General features: G+C 38.5%; 1 protein-coding gene and 1 long non-coding RNA gene across 2 annotated transcripts in view; one reads left to right on the top strand and one right to left on the bottom strand.

The window, feature by feature from the left end:
* Positions 1–14831, bottom strand: part of FGL1 (fibrinogen like 1) — a 30060-nt gene that overhangs the window by 2554 nt on the left and 12675 nt on the right. Inside the window, exons 3-7 of the mRNA XM_055335377.1 lie at positions 14018–14198; positions 6035–6194; positions 5690–5787; positions 2089–2177; positions 1703–1890 (exon numbers count right to left, since the gene is read on the bottom strand). Coding sequence (XP_055191352.1) covers positions 1703–1890; positions 2089–2177; positions 5690–5787; positions 6035–6194; positions 14018–14198 — 716 coding nt within the window. The remainder of the gene's footprint in view (positions 1–1702; positions 1891–2088; positions 2178–5689; positions 5788–6034; positions 6195–14017; positions 14199–14831) is intronic.
* LOC129516049 (uncharacterized) lies at positions 9678–14260 on the top strand. The gene is made up of 2 exons (XR_008665693.1): positions 9678–12862; positions 14076–14260. It is a non-coding gene; the product is annotated as an uncharacterized LOC129516049 (long non-coding RNA).

The following is a 14831-nucleotide window of genomic DNA, read 5'->3' as shown; positions in this document are numbered from 1 at the left end:
CAGGGGAGGAATAAGGAGAAGGAAGAGATGGTAACAAAGATGGCATTTTAAAAGCACAAGAAAACCACCAGGGAAAAGACTATCATCACCTTTGGTTTGGTAAGAAGGAAAGATCCCTTTATTTCTCTGTCCTCTCTCACTGCTGTATTTGTTCCAGTTCCACTTTACAAGTGACCAAAAACTAAATGCACTCAAACTTTTAAAAAAGCAAAATCCAGAGAAATACTGTTTTTACAACCACTTAGTTTCAACATGACACATACAGCACACTACCTACAGTTAGCTGTCTCTCCGTAGAATCTACGACTCTAAAATCTACGTCACAATAACTGATGTTCCTAGGAAGGACTCTCAGGATTTTAGGGAAAATTGACATATGCCTGATATACCTCCACTTAATAAGATAGAGGACTGCAGAATGCTCTTAAAAGACTTACATCACAAAAATAAGGTTAAAATTTGGATTGTGGAACTTAATGGATAGTCTTCAAAAATAGAAAAACCTGACACTCCAGAAACACTCACTCACTAAAGATTCTATAATGGAATATCTAACATCAGACATTTTGAGGTGGTCCTTGTTTTCTAAAGAGAAAAGATTCAAAACTCATGCACTGCCTAATGGAGCACATCTGCTTTGCAGACAGAGCAGACCCCTCAGGTTATTTTTAAGGAAGACTGTATGAAGTTTCCATTCTCGCCTAAACTTTGTAATTACAACAAAGGGAGCTATCTGGAAACCATCTTGGGTGGAGAACAGTGAAATGAGTCAAGGATATCTGGCCAAGAGAAGAGAAAATATTGAGGAATACAGTAAATATCTTCTCATCCATTGCCTGCAGGGTTATGTTGAAAGGGAATTACAACTCTCTATAACTACTGAGAAAAAAAAAATCTGGCAGGATATAAGAAGGCAGATTTCAAGCTAATAAAAGGAAAACTGAGTACATTAAGAAACAGAATGAGCTAGTTGATAAAGTAACTTTGAAGTATTCAGCCAGAGGGTGGAATTAGGTGTCAAGAACATTTTAGAGGAAATTTCTGTATTGGGAGGACCTTGGATTCAATTACTAAAAATTTTTTTTAAGATTTTATTTATTCATGAGAGACAGAGAGGCAGAGACAGAGACATAGGCAGAGGGAGAATCAGGCTCCCTACAGGGAGCCTGATGTGGGACTTAATCCCCAGACCCCAGAATCCTGACCTGAGCCAAAGGCAGATCCTCAACCACTGAACCACTCAGGTGTCCCGGATTCCATGATTTAATGGAAGTCACAGTGATTGAAAAATAGTTTCACATAGAAAAAATTGCAAAAATAATATAGCCATTTCATGTGATAGAAGAAGGCGAAAGACCAAACTGGTTATTAGAGCGCTGAAAATATTTCTCATATATAAATGCTCTCTATATCTTCATGTCCATGTGGTCAACTGTTTATGATAACTTGCCCATAATTCAGTTTGCAAGCAATCTTTGTATAAGCAGTAATTTGATTTATTTCTATAATACCTTTCAAGCTTTATTAATGCACACAATGAGCAAATCCTCAAAAATACATCATCACTGAAGAATTCTAATAAGGATGATTACTTAATAATACCAGTACTACAAAGAAGACAGCATTACCTCCCATATTATAATTAATGCCGACCAGTAAGATATCATCAACGCCATCGCAACTATGTTTATAAAATGCAAACCTGTTAAACCACCAGCCAGACTGATCTTCTTCTGCACAGTTCCCTTCGTAGTTGTCATGATCTCTGTCCCATGTGCTGAATTTCATTCTCTGGTGACTACCCCACCATTGCACCTCAGGATGAAGATTCCCAGCAAGGGAGTCTCCAGCTGTTCCAGAATATTCCCCAATGTTCAACTCATAGGAATTCTAAAGGAAAAGAGGCAACTTCCACTATTAGTTGTCACTATAATGTTTTATTTACTGTTAATAATTAAGTTAATGTTAATAATTGCTTATTTAATAAACAAAAGAACAGGTTTTACTGTATATTTTGTTTCCTCTGACTTCAGGGTTTATATTTTACACAATTAATTCCTGATGCTACTTATTTGAAAATTTGAGTACCTTTTCATCTCCAACTTTGAAAAGTTTATATTGTGCATAGCGGCTGTTTTTTTCAAAATCTGCAAGGTCAATTTTTAAAGTGTAGTCTCCTAAAAAAAAAAAGAAAGCAAGAAGTTATTGAGTATTTCTGATGTGTGAGATGACATTGATTAATTGAGGTTAAAAACAATTCAAGGCTCTATTTTACTTGAACCATTTCCTTCTGCCATGAGTCAGTTTTCAAAGAATAAACAGTGACTCCGTTGTATTTACAGAATGAACATTTTATTGTGTGTTTTACTTGAAAATAGCTAGGGACAAAATATTAAAGATAGAAATTTTTTATAGATCTATTACTGGTAAAAGCTAGTGCAATTCATTTGACAAAGAACAATAGAAAATAAGTCATTATTTAGTTACCAGATTAAGAAATCTGACAATGAAAAAAAAAAAAGAAATCTGACAATGAGAGGTGCCTCGGTGGCTTAGGGGGTTAAGCATTGGACTCTTGATTTCAGCTCAGGTCATGATCTTAGGATCATGAGATCGAGTCCCACATCAGTCTCCACACTGGGTATGGAGCCTGCTTAGGATTCTCCCTCGGCTCCTCCCCCTGCTCACACACACACACACACACACACACACACACGCTCTCTCAATCTTGCTCTCTCTCAAAAAAAAAATCTAAAAGTGAAACAATAGAAGTTTTAAGAAGTTTAAAGATTTGTCTGCTTTTTCTTTAAGAACGTTGATCTTAAAAGTAAATAATAATTGAACTAGTTAGTTGGTATCATCAAGTGATCTTTTCTCCATTGTCCCATCATTTGTGAATCACAAAGATTATTCTTTTTTTTGGAAAACAGAACTATTGTCAAAAGCCAGAGAGTTATAAATTAAACTAACTTAGATAATATATGTTCTATCCTCCTACTTCGATAGATAATATTTCACAATGACCTATGAGGCTGGGTTTGAATTTAGTGTCTTCGTCTCCTTGGGATTCCAAGTCAGAACCTGCAAGCCTGGAGGGAGAGGCCCTCTGGACTCCATCGCACGGGTCTCGTGTATGGTCTGCTTCCTCTCTTCCTTTCCCTATCTCTATTCTCCATCATGCACAAAAAAGGGCCTTGTCCACATTTGTGGACATTCCAGCCCGCACATCCAAGCTCTCTTTACACCCACATGAAAAGCTATTGCTTTACCTCCCCTCAGGCTTAGGGATGTGCCCACCAGCAACACAATCTTCTCAAGGGGGATAGATGAAAAGAGGCATAAACAGGTCCTAGAAACAAGCTCAGGGCTGTTTGGGCAGGGAATGCTGGATTGGCTGTTACTGAGTGTGGGAGGAGTGTGGGCTTCTGTTGGCGGTGGCACTCTAGCCCCCAGACTCTTCCTCTCCTGGAGCTCTCTAATGTGGAATTCTGGAAGAAACCCCTCTAATCTTATTGAAAGGCAGGAAAGCTTATATGAACCAAGACTGTGAAGTGGATGAGAACAGTAAGGCAGGCTAAGTTAACTCTCCTAAAATACACTTTACATTGTAGGAGAGATACGAAGTCTCAGTCTCAATGTTTCAGGTAACCATCTAAATATCTTTATGGTCAATAACTAAATCAAAATGCAATTACAGACCATTCCTAAATTCATTTTATTGCAAACACTTCCAGTCAAAACTTATGTAATGGGGATAAGGCTATTTTCAGAGGAAATTCACTAGCCTTAAGTGCTCTCACAATTAAAGAATGCAGGGACAAAGCATGGGTTTTCCTTGGGATGATGTGATATGTGGTTGTGAAGCCTGGAACTGATAAATACATTTTTGCTGTCATGAGAGTAGGAGACTGAACACCAATTAAAACATAAAGGGGAAGCAGATGTGTTGGCAAAGTACATCTGGGTGAATAAGCATTTAACAATAATTTGAAAAAAAAATAATTTGACAAATAATTTTGAACTTTGTGTATTTAGGAAGAGCCAAGTGTTACTTCTTAGAGTTTTCATAGTTTCAGTAAGAAACCAGATAACTATTAATGTGTCCCAAAAAAGCAGGTATGATAAGTGTTATATATCTATCATAAAGCACTCAAAACTAGGAAAATAAATACATTGAAGGAAGGGATATCTTATATAAATTTAGAGAGCATTGATCACAAGAAGGACAAGCAAAGAAAGTTATCAGGCTTCTAAAATTATCTATTCTCTCTAGCTATTATTCTGGTGTCTCAAAGATTCCTATAATTATAATCCTACTTATGAACTATGAATATAGAAATACCAATAACTTTCCTTAACTTGGATGAAACAAGCAAACTCTTGCTTTTATGTTTAATGCATTGCCAGTATGATATAGCATACTTTCTTGAGCAATACAATTGCCTTTTATAAAACATTCTGCATCAGACCTCAGTGGGGATGCCTATGATCTTGGCTTTACACTTGAGACAAGGAAGGCAATGAGCTGGAGTAAATGATCATGGGAAAGAGAAGCTTAGAAAATTCATCAAACTAATGATATTTTAGACAAATAATGAACCCTAACAGAAGATACCCATGCAGTACATAAGACAGGGGGAATCATACAGATGTCTTCAATTTGAAATGTGTCAATAAAATAAAACAGCTTGCTGGATGGCTATATATGTGATTAAAATAATAAAAACACTAAAATGTTAGTGTAGAATCTAGGGGGTAGGTTGAATCTTTTGTCAATTTTGCTGTATCTTTGAAATTTTTCAAAATAAAAGGTGAAGGGGATAGAGACAAGAAGATTTCTTATGGTATTTTTTTGCAAAAACAGCCTCAATGACCCAAGTGTTGGCCTCAACCTTTGCAATGCCACTTTGTAACTCCTTCCATCAAGTCTGTTTCCCTTTTTTGTTTTGTTTTGTTTTGTTTCCCATTAGATTGTGCTGGTCCTGTGACTTGCTTTTACCAGAAGAAAGCAGTAAAAATGATCATGTGCCGGTTCTAAGGCTAGGTCTCAAGAAACTTCGGTACTTGAACTCTTTCTTTTTTGGAACACTGCCTGCAATACAAGAACAGGTCCAGGCAAGCTACCTGGAAGGTGAGAGACGGTAAAGAGCAGAGCCCAGTGATTCCATCTGAGACCCACTACAACAGCCAGCCTCCAGCAGGCCAGGACATCAGTCACAGACCCATGAGCAAGCCCAGCCAAGATCAGCAGCACGCAGCCCTGATGAGCAACACCGCCCAGCCAACTTGTGCATTTGTGAGCAATAATAAATGTTTGTGACTTTAAGCCAATAAATCTTGAAGTGGTTTGTTACATACTATTATTGTGACAGTAGATAGCTGACCCAAGTATAATTTGAGGAACTTGAAGCATTAAAAAGGATGATGACATTATATTTCCTTTCTGGAAATAGAAAATAAATATATGAGAAATCTCCCATTTCCAGTCCAGATCTAGTTTTCTTTGCTTCTGGTCCTAGTTTTAAGTGACCACAGTTTATAAGGGGGATTATTGCCCAGAAGGGATCGTGGCCATCTGCAAAACACAGCAGTTACTGAATTGGTTCCGTTGCCTATGGTTTAGTGAAAAACATCTTAGTGTTGTTTCTTAATCGTACTTCAAGTGAATTTGGTAACAGGCAAACCTTACCTTGTGTGGTCAGTAAGTGAAGATTTTTATTACCCAGCCAATATTCACCATTTTCCTGAACAAAATTTCCAAAGCCATTTTCATAGTCATCCCAGCCCCTAAAAAAATTTAAAGTGAAAGCTGATTTTAGCAAAACCCGAAAGGACCTTTGGAGTAACCCAGGTATCCACCCCTCCCAACTACTGCTCACAACCCCCAACATTTTCTTGATTACTAAATGAACTTTCAGTACTCTTACTTAGAGAGTGAAATTCTAATTATAGACCTCAGGATATAATAAAAAGGCTTAGTTTCTAATCTCACACATGCTACTCCAAATAAATCCTTACGTCATAATTAGCACACCTGTTAAAATTCTCACTGCCATCAGATCGTCTCTGAATTACAGTCCATCCTCCTCCATCAGACATGTCACAGTAAACGGAGAATATTGCTGGGCTCTGGAGAGGTTTGATTTTGTAAAATCCACTGTGCTTATACCCATCATTAAAAATCTCTGAACAGTCTGTTTGCAAAACAAAGTAATGTAACATTTGTTATGTGTCTTTTTCCACCCCCATGGGAGCCTCTGGATAAGATTACCTCAATACTAATGGAGACAGATAAACACATGGTATAGATAATCAGCTTTTTAAAATTGCATCTTGGATGTCTTCCAGTAGATATTAGGCAAGTCTCATTTCCTTTCCTAGTATTTAATGATCATCTGACTCCTTGACATGATCACAAAAATAAAATAGGAATTTGATTTCTTATTTCTGATTTTTGTGGAAAATAATGAAAAAATTATATATATTCAGTTAATTACAGTATATTTAAGTGGAGCTTATAGCTTTATCTGACAGGATAACAGAACTTATCACTCCTATGACGCTGAAATGGAAGTAGAAATAAAACCTCAAACAATTTAATATGGGTTATCTTGACTTCAAGCATATAAATCATTCTGAACATCTGGAGATGAATTCAAAATAGTAATCTTCTTGTTAGAGTCTTATAACCTCCCAGGCTCAACCTCCCAGGCTAACCCACTGAAATTTCTAACAGTCCATGCATTCTTAGATGTTTTTGCTAAAAACCAAGTTTCCACTCTTCCTTTTTTTTTTTTTTTAAATTTTTTTTTGTTTTATTTATTTATGATAGGCACACAGTGAGAGAGAGAGGCAGAGACACAGGCAGAGGGAGAAGCAGGCTCCATGCACCGGGAGCCCGACGTGGGATTCGATCCCGGGTCTCCAGGATCGCGCCCTGGGCCAAAGGCAGGCACTAAACCGCTGCGCCACCCAGGGATCCCCTCCACTCTTCCTTTTATCCCTGTATTCTTCTTTGCCATGATAGTTCTTTGACTACTGAAGCAAGAATTAGGTACCAATTTGTTATCAAAAAGTAATATGAATTTCTTAAATTGCTTGAGGGTAGGATAAATTAATTGCCCCTGGGTCTCATCTAGGCAGATACATACACATTTAGAGAATATGGTGAGAGAATGGGCTTCACCATTGTTTCGATGCCTAGGAAGCTATGTTTACAGGTTGGTTGAAGTTGTGGCCACATAAAGAGATGGTCTCAGATGGTTACAGACTTTTGAGTAAAAATACTATAGCTTAACACGATAGCTAACTTTCACTCTTTACCCTTATCATTTTGTTAATTTCCTTCTTTTTTTAAAAAAAAATTTCTGGGGATCCCTGGGTGGCGCAGCGGTTTGGCGCCTGCCTTTGGCCCAGGGCGCGATCCTGGAGACCCGGGATCGAGTCCCACGTCGGGCTCCCGGTGCATGGAGCCTGCTTCTCCCTCTGCCTCTCTCTCTCTCTCTCTCTGACTATCATAAATAAAGAAAAAAAATTAAAAAAAAAATTTCTGTTCCTGATTGGATAATTCTATTCTGTTAGCATATTTTAAAGTTCTTCCTTCATTTTCACTGTTTTGATGCCAAACTGTCTACAACTCTATTTTGTTACAAATAAAATATACTGCACATTAAATTGGTGAATAGGCAATATGAATTAAAAGAGAAAAGAAAATAAACTTAGTCACTTCCAAAAGCCCTCAAAAGGGACACCTGGGTGGCTCAGTTGTTGAGGGTCTGCCTTCAGCTCAGGACCTGATCCTAGGGTCCTGGGATCGAGTTCCAGTCTGGCTGCCCCCCCACCCCACCCCCCAGGGAGCCTGCTTCTCCCTCTACCTATGTCTCTGCTGCTCCCTCTGTGTCTCTCATGAATGAATAAATAAAATCTTAAAAAAAAAAAAAGCCCTCACCAGCTTGAGACCAATCATATACTACTGCTTTGGTGAGATGTTCATCTTTGTAATGATTTAGGCTTTATTTGTATATTTATTTCTGAGTTTCAGAAGCCCATTCTTTATGTGTGCTAGATTCTAAAAAAAAAAAAAAAAAAAAAAAAATCCTTTTTTGGCAATTAAACAAGAAGAAAAGCATTACCTAAAATTGGTTCAGTGTTGTTCAAAAGCTTACATTTTGTGGTCAAGTAAATTGTACAACACTTTTCATTAAAATAAGCAGATTTTAACCTTGTTAAGAAAGGAGCTCTTTGCTTACATATAATCTCCTACCAAAGAGCTGAATAGTAAAGACTCCAAAGATTCAAACTATTTTCCAGGCAAATATGGAAATGATTAGCTATAACTTTTTCCTCTGGAAAACTTTGTGAAAATAGCATTTGCAGCCAATATTTTCTATTTGTTTCTATTTTATGCCAACTGCAAGTTTGTTTGTGTTTAAAAAAATTTTTTTTCCTTCTTCCCAGAGGAAAAAAACCAACACAACTTAAATCCAGAGGAAAGCTTTCAACTTAAAAAAAGGGGGGGGGGGGGACAAAAACAAAAAATACCCATCAAGTGAAAAAACATCAAAAAAAAAAAAAAACACCAGTATTAAAATTGCTCATAAGAAATAAGTTAGAAACAGGGAACCTGCCCTTGGGGAAATGTGACTTGCATTGTGATAGCAGGAAGGTCAAGCAACGTAGGCTGTGAAACATTAACTAGGTATTTAAAACTATGATTTTCAAAATCTTTCAACCCACTCAACTCTCTGAAGAATAATAGGCAGGCAAAGGCAGGGTTACAAAGCTCTGTGTTCATAGGAGTTCAAAAAAACAAAAAGGGATTTTTGGGCACTTACATAATACTAGACTGAGGCCAAGATTTCCTGCCCTCTGACAAACACTGCACTAAACTGGACGAGGTGAATACTTTCTCTGATCATGCAGAAAGCAAGACATGCTGGAAGGCTAAATGTTTAAGCTTCACAAAGTGACATGACAGCCTGCCAAATGGACTTCCCTCTTGTCCTGGGATGGTGGCTGAGCTCAAAGCTGAGAACCAAAGACACAGTGTACCCCACATTCTAAACTCAAAGAAAGGCCAATGTGAGCTCAGCAGCCACTCAGGGGCATGCTGGGAAATGCCAGAGCTAGCCCTGCTATAGTCATTCTCACCCCCAGGTGACATTAAGAAGGAAACTTAAAGGAAGAAAGGATCTTGCTTCTTTGGAGAGGGCATGATTCTTGAGGGATAGGGAGTGTGGGCTCTCTCCTGTGAAAACAAGGGAGAGAGTACACAATGCAGATAGATGGCTGACTTTCATGGGGCAGTTCTTTTGTACTAACTGCTATTGTAATCATGTTACATGTGGTAACTCTTAATCTTTACAATAAAGAAGGATTCTTAAAATTCCACTTTACAGATGGGGAATATGAGGGCCATAAAGGTTAAGTAACTTGCTCAAAGGCTACAGCTAGCAAGATGGGCAGCTGCAATTTGAAACCAGACTTCAATGATTCTACCATAGATGAAGAATATTACACAGACCTAGTGACTTCTGGGTTTTCTTTTTTTAAATGTGATCTCCAAAGCCAGAAAATGACTATCATCTATCTTATTATATGTGTTATAATTTTATAAGACAAACACACATACACACACTATAATGGTTTGTCTAGACCCTATCCATGTGATTCTTCGATCCTACTCCTGCTTATATGGTCAGTGCCTCCTCTGACCTTAACCACTACACATACTGCCTCAAGAGATTTGTCTCATAAAGACTGAGGGCCCTGCAGAAGGGGATCTGGTTAAACCAGTGATCTTGTTGGTTGAATAGATATGATGCCACAGGCTGCTGTGATGGTCACCAATTAATGTGACTGTACCACTGTTATCTTTTAATTTATATACATAATTCAATAGCAGCCAAAAGTTTCAACAAAAGATGCACTTAATTATATGTTGTATAAAAATCACATGATTTGTGCATTATTTGCACAAATTGCTAAGTTGTATGCAATCAGGTGTTTTCTACCATGAGATGAATTAGAATTCAGAAAACAAATTAGTACTAATACGGCAACTTGTAAATAAAAACAAAGAAACTCATATTTCGACAGATGGTATACATGAAAATTTAATTTTTTTAATTTAAGGGAGCCAAAAACAAACTTTGATAGCAAGTTCTTATATATCTTATACAATATTACATATATTATGTTAAATATATTTTTAGGATTTATGGTTGTTATATATTTCATTTATCCAGGGTTTGCCCTTGGCAGGCTTTCCAGTACTATTTGCCTATATGCTAAAAGATAAAGCCAAATTATAATTTATTTCTCCTTTTCCCTCATGATTCTACTGTATATGAAGAATATTACACAGATCTACTAACTTCTGGGTTCTTAAAAAAATGTTATATCCTGGGACGCCTGGGTGGCTCAGCAGTTGAGTGTCTGACTTTGGCTCAGGTCATGATCCCAGGGTCTTGGGATCAAGTCCCGCATCAGGCTTCCTGCGGGGAGCCTGCTTCTCCCTCTGCCTATGTCTCTGGCTCTCTCTCTGCGTCTCCTGAATAAATAAATAAAACCTTTAAAAAAATGTTATATCCAAAACCAGAAAATGTCTATCTAATTACATGCATTGTAACATTATAAGACATACACACACTATAATGATTTGTCTGGACCCTGTCCATGTGACTCTTCCATCCAACTCCTGCTTATACAGTCTTCCACTGACCGTGGCATTTCCATTTCCTAGTAACTAATTTGTGCCTTATTCCTTGGTGACTTCTTGTTTCCCAAGGTTTCCACGCAGCGCTCCTGACACAGGGATTGGAGTTTTAACTCCTAAACCTCATTCTTCCCATGACTGGTTGCACAGTACTAGTAACAATCATCCAATCACCTGCCTCCTGGCATGATGGGACACTTGAACACTTGAATCTGTGTTCACAACCTGCTCAGATTATATCTAAGTAGGGATCCCTGGGTGGCGCAGCGGTTTGGCGCCTGCCTTTGGCCCAGGGCGCGATCCTGGAGACCCGGGATCGAATCCCGCATCGGGCTCCCGGTGCATGGAGCCTGCTTCTCCCTCTGCCTGTGTCTCTGCCTCTCTCTCTCTCTCTCTGTGACTATCATAAATAAATAAAAATTAAAAAAAAAGAAAAAAAAAGATTATATCTAAGTAGATACCCTGAGTTTTGAGCTTAGTTTGGAATTTGGAATAATGGGAACTTCCTTCTACCCGTCAGTTCTTTGCCCTTGAGATTAGCTGTACCACTTTTGGAATCATATAAGGCTCCAGTAGCATTGGGTTGGGTTCTTCTGAACCCTCTGTCCTTGGTTTGCAGGTGGCTGCCTCTTGCTGCATCCTCATACAGTCTTTACTCTGTGCACCAGTGTCCCTGGTGTCTCCTCTTACATGGATACTAGTCAGATTGGTGGGACCCATCCTTATGGCCTTATTTTAACTTAGTCTCTTCTTTTAAGGCTCTGTCTCCAGACGCAGTCATATTCTTAGGCATTAGTGGTTAGAACTTCAACATATGAATAGGGAGTGGGGCACAACTCAGCCCATAAGACAAAGTCATCAATCAAATGGCCATTTGGCCATTCTGGTTACTTCCTTCTCTGAGTCAACCCTGTTATCAACAATGATTGGCCTAATTAATCCAATGAGATCCTACCCCAACATCTGTATCTACACTTTCTACAGTCTCAGGATAGGTAGCTAAAACCTGCTAAATGGATAAGTGACCACATTACCATGAGGCTCCAAGCATCGTCAACTGAAAAAGGCACTGAATTGCCCCAATAACCTACCTCCTACCTGAAAGGAAGCAAAGCCTTCTACCAGGTGACCCCAGGAAATCATGGTCCTCCTCAGCCTATGAAAAGAAATTTGGGGAGAAGCCTGACCTGATTCTGGTCTTGAACAATCTCATCCACATCCATCAGCAAAAGCACATCCCTTTTCAGTGCTGTAGGGGTTCTCATTAAATGCGATCGAAATTCTCATTTAATTGGAATAGAACCTGGGCACTATATGTATAGTTTCCCATGGGTCATTGCCTTTCTACACATTTTGCAAGCAGAGTTTATGTTCTGGACTATTTTTTCAAGGATCCTCATAGAGTAAATAGCCTTAGAAGATACAGTGTCTCCCTCTAAAGCAGATGACAGATTCGTTTCTGTCCACTTTCGTAACAATAACGTCTCTTGCAAAGGAGAAAAGAATGGGCCAATTTGGTTGTAACCCATAATAAAGATTGACTTTTATTGATTTCTTAAACTCGGGTTCCTCAGCAGGGACACAGCCCAGTGCCTCCACATTCTCCACCTGGATTACTCTGCTCTGCTCCCTTAGTATTTGCAAGCAAGGGATATTGGTACAAACATGAAGACTCCTGACCCAGTCTCTTATCTTCTCCTGGCATCCATAAAACAGCGGCAGTTTAATTTGTCAAGCTGCCAATAGAGTAAAACCTCAGACCCTTCACAGTTCTTTTATTGGCATCAGCATTTTACAAGGTCACCAGGTGATTCTGATGGGTAGCCCTGTGAGAATCATGGTCTTCAAGGAATTTCTACTGATTCTGTTTTTGTTTGATGGCTTTCCTGAGCTTTCTTTCATTGTATTGCCTAATCATCACCATGGTTCTCTTCTTAGATTCTAGTTCCTGGCTCTCTGCCCCGAGATTGCTTCAGACAGTGCCTTTATTTCCCAAGCCTATTTTTACCCAAGCTGTCCTTGCTTCCTCTTTGTTGCATGCCGCAGAACCACCGGCCATCCTCACACTACCTTCAATCCCTTCACCACAGGCCTTCTTCTGATCCCTACGTGAAGGAAAGGCAGTTGGACTCCCAAGAATCAAAGGTAAGAGATCAAGGGGCTGGGCAATAGAGTGTCAGGAGCCTCTAGATGCAAGTCTGACCAGAAAGAGATTGGGTTCTTGGTAAAGAAAGAAAAAGGGGCCACTTTGTTGAAGCATAGTTTCTAAAATCCTCCCAATTCTTATATCCTACATTGATGAATATATTGAGAAACACAAAATAAAGATGTCTTTATTCTATCAGCCTAGAATCTCTTTAGCCTCTACAGTTTTCCATTTATAGTCAGATCTATTTTCCAACTTATATTTGCTTATCTAGCTCTTCCTATCTCTATGTACTACCTTGCTTTCATTCATAAGTGCGAGGCTCTATTATATTCCAGGTACTCTAATAGGCAAGAGGGAAGAAAGAATGATGAAACACCATCCTAGACCTTTCAAAGTGCCTGGTTGATTGATCAGGACAGACACATAGACAAAGAAATGATAACATATCATTGCAGTAGCTAGAGCGAACATAGAAACAAAGTGCTCTAGATGACATTCTTGTTTCTGACAATTATGGTTTGGTTACTTTAAAAGATGCCTGGAGGAAGACATGTGAGTAATTTTCTATTGGAACAATGATATGTGCAATGTGTTGACAATCTAAGGTCATTACGTTTCCGGGTGGAAACACTGACCCAATCAACAAGGAAATTACCAAACCATAAAATATACAGGGAAAAACAGCCCTTGTATTTCCCTAAATAATTGTACCCTTTTTCTTTCCCTGCCTTTTTATTCTATTACCTTACTTACTACCCTAAAGCACATAACAGTTTCAGAAGGGAAAACTGTATAAACGTAACAAGAAATCATGCATGATTAAAAACAAAACTCAATTGTAGAACTTCACAAATATAATTGACTATTTGCCCACTGGTATGTAAATAATCTATTGTTTTTAATCTCTCATTAAAATATATAAATTCTGAGATATTTAGCTTTGGTATTATATATCGCCTGCAGAGGTTATAGAGAGAAAAGGATTAAATGTGGTAGAAGGTATTTAAATTTGGTATAATGCTTCATGTTGCTCGTTACTGGAATAGGAAAAGCTCTTTAGCAAAACCTGAAGTACCAAACAATGAGCATCACCTTTGCACATGGGTGTATATTTTAAGTTCCTGAAGCAATTGGGAAAAATAGGTTCTGACCTGCATACTGCCTCTTGCCTCCAAGGTCAATGACATTATTCTCCTCTCCTTTATCGAGGAATTGGATTTCCTTCTCATGCAGAAGCCGCGTGATCTTGACCTGTTGCTGTTTGACCCGGGTCTCGAGCAGGTGCACTTGGGCTCTGAGCCGCGCCTGCTCCTGGAGACAGTTCTCAAGAGCCTGCAAAGTGATGTGCATCTCATTCTCATTGGGAAATAAATGCTCCTAACCAGTTGGACAAATTAATGATTCAATTTTGTCCCCAACTCCAATTTCAGGATATTATTCTAACCAGAATGCAGTTTGAAAGTTCTGATGCCATTTGTTGTTTGAAGAATAAGTAGTTATAACTATGGCAAAGTGCTTACTAAAAAATCATATATGAATATAAAGTAATCTGAATGACTATGCTAGCAGCTTTAGACTCGTCTCATTCCATCCTCATGATTCCAGGAGGAAGGAATTGGCTCAACCCTGGTGATGAAACTTGCTCAGGAATTCCTAGCAGGTAGAAAGAGTCAGGATTCAAATCCAGTTCAAAATCCCTACTCTGTTACTACATGATGCCACCTAAATGCTTTCCTGACAGTAAAGTTTTTATGGCACCATTGTACATTGTTGGTGTATCCATCCCTAAAATACACAAGCTTTTGAATGACCTTTTGGCATTACTGTTTTAAAAATTTGATTAAGTACTTATAATCTGATGACATGTGGTTGCCTTTATAAGGGATGCTAGTTTAGACCCTCATGTCTTTGAGTATCTCACCCGCTTACCTGTGGAAATTCTATGAAGTCACTTTAACTTTTTGT

The sequence above is a fragment of the Nyctereutes procyonoides genome, unplaced genomic scaffold, assembly GCF_905146905.1.
Source record: "Nyctereutes procyonoides isolate TBG_1078 unplaced genomic scaffold, NYPRO_anot_genome, whole genome shotgun sequence".
NCBI classification, from domain to species: Eukaryota; Metazoa; Chordata; class Mammalia; order Carnivora; family Canidae; genus Nyctereutes; species Nyctereutes procyonoides.
Note: the sequence above shows the minus strand (reverse complement) of the source record. Positions and strands in the feature narration are given on the sequence as shown.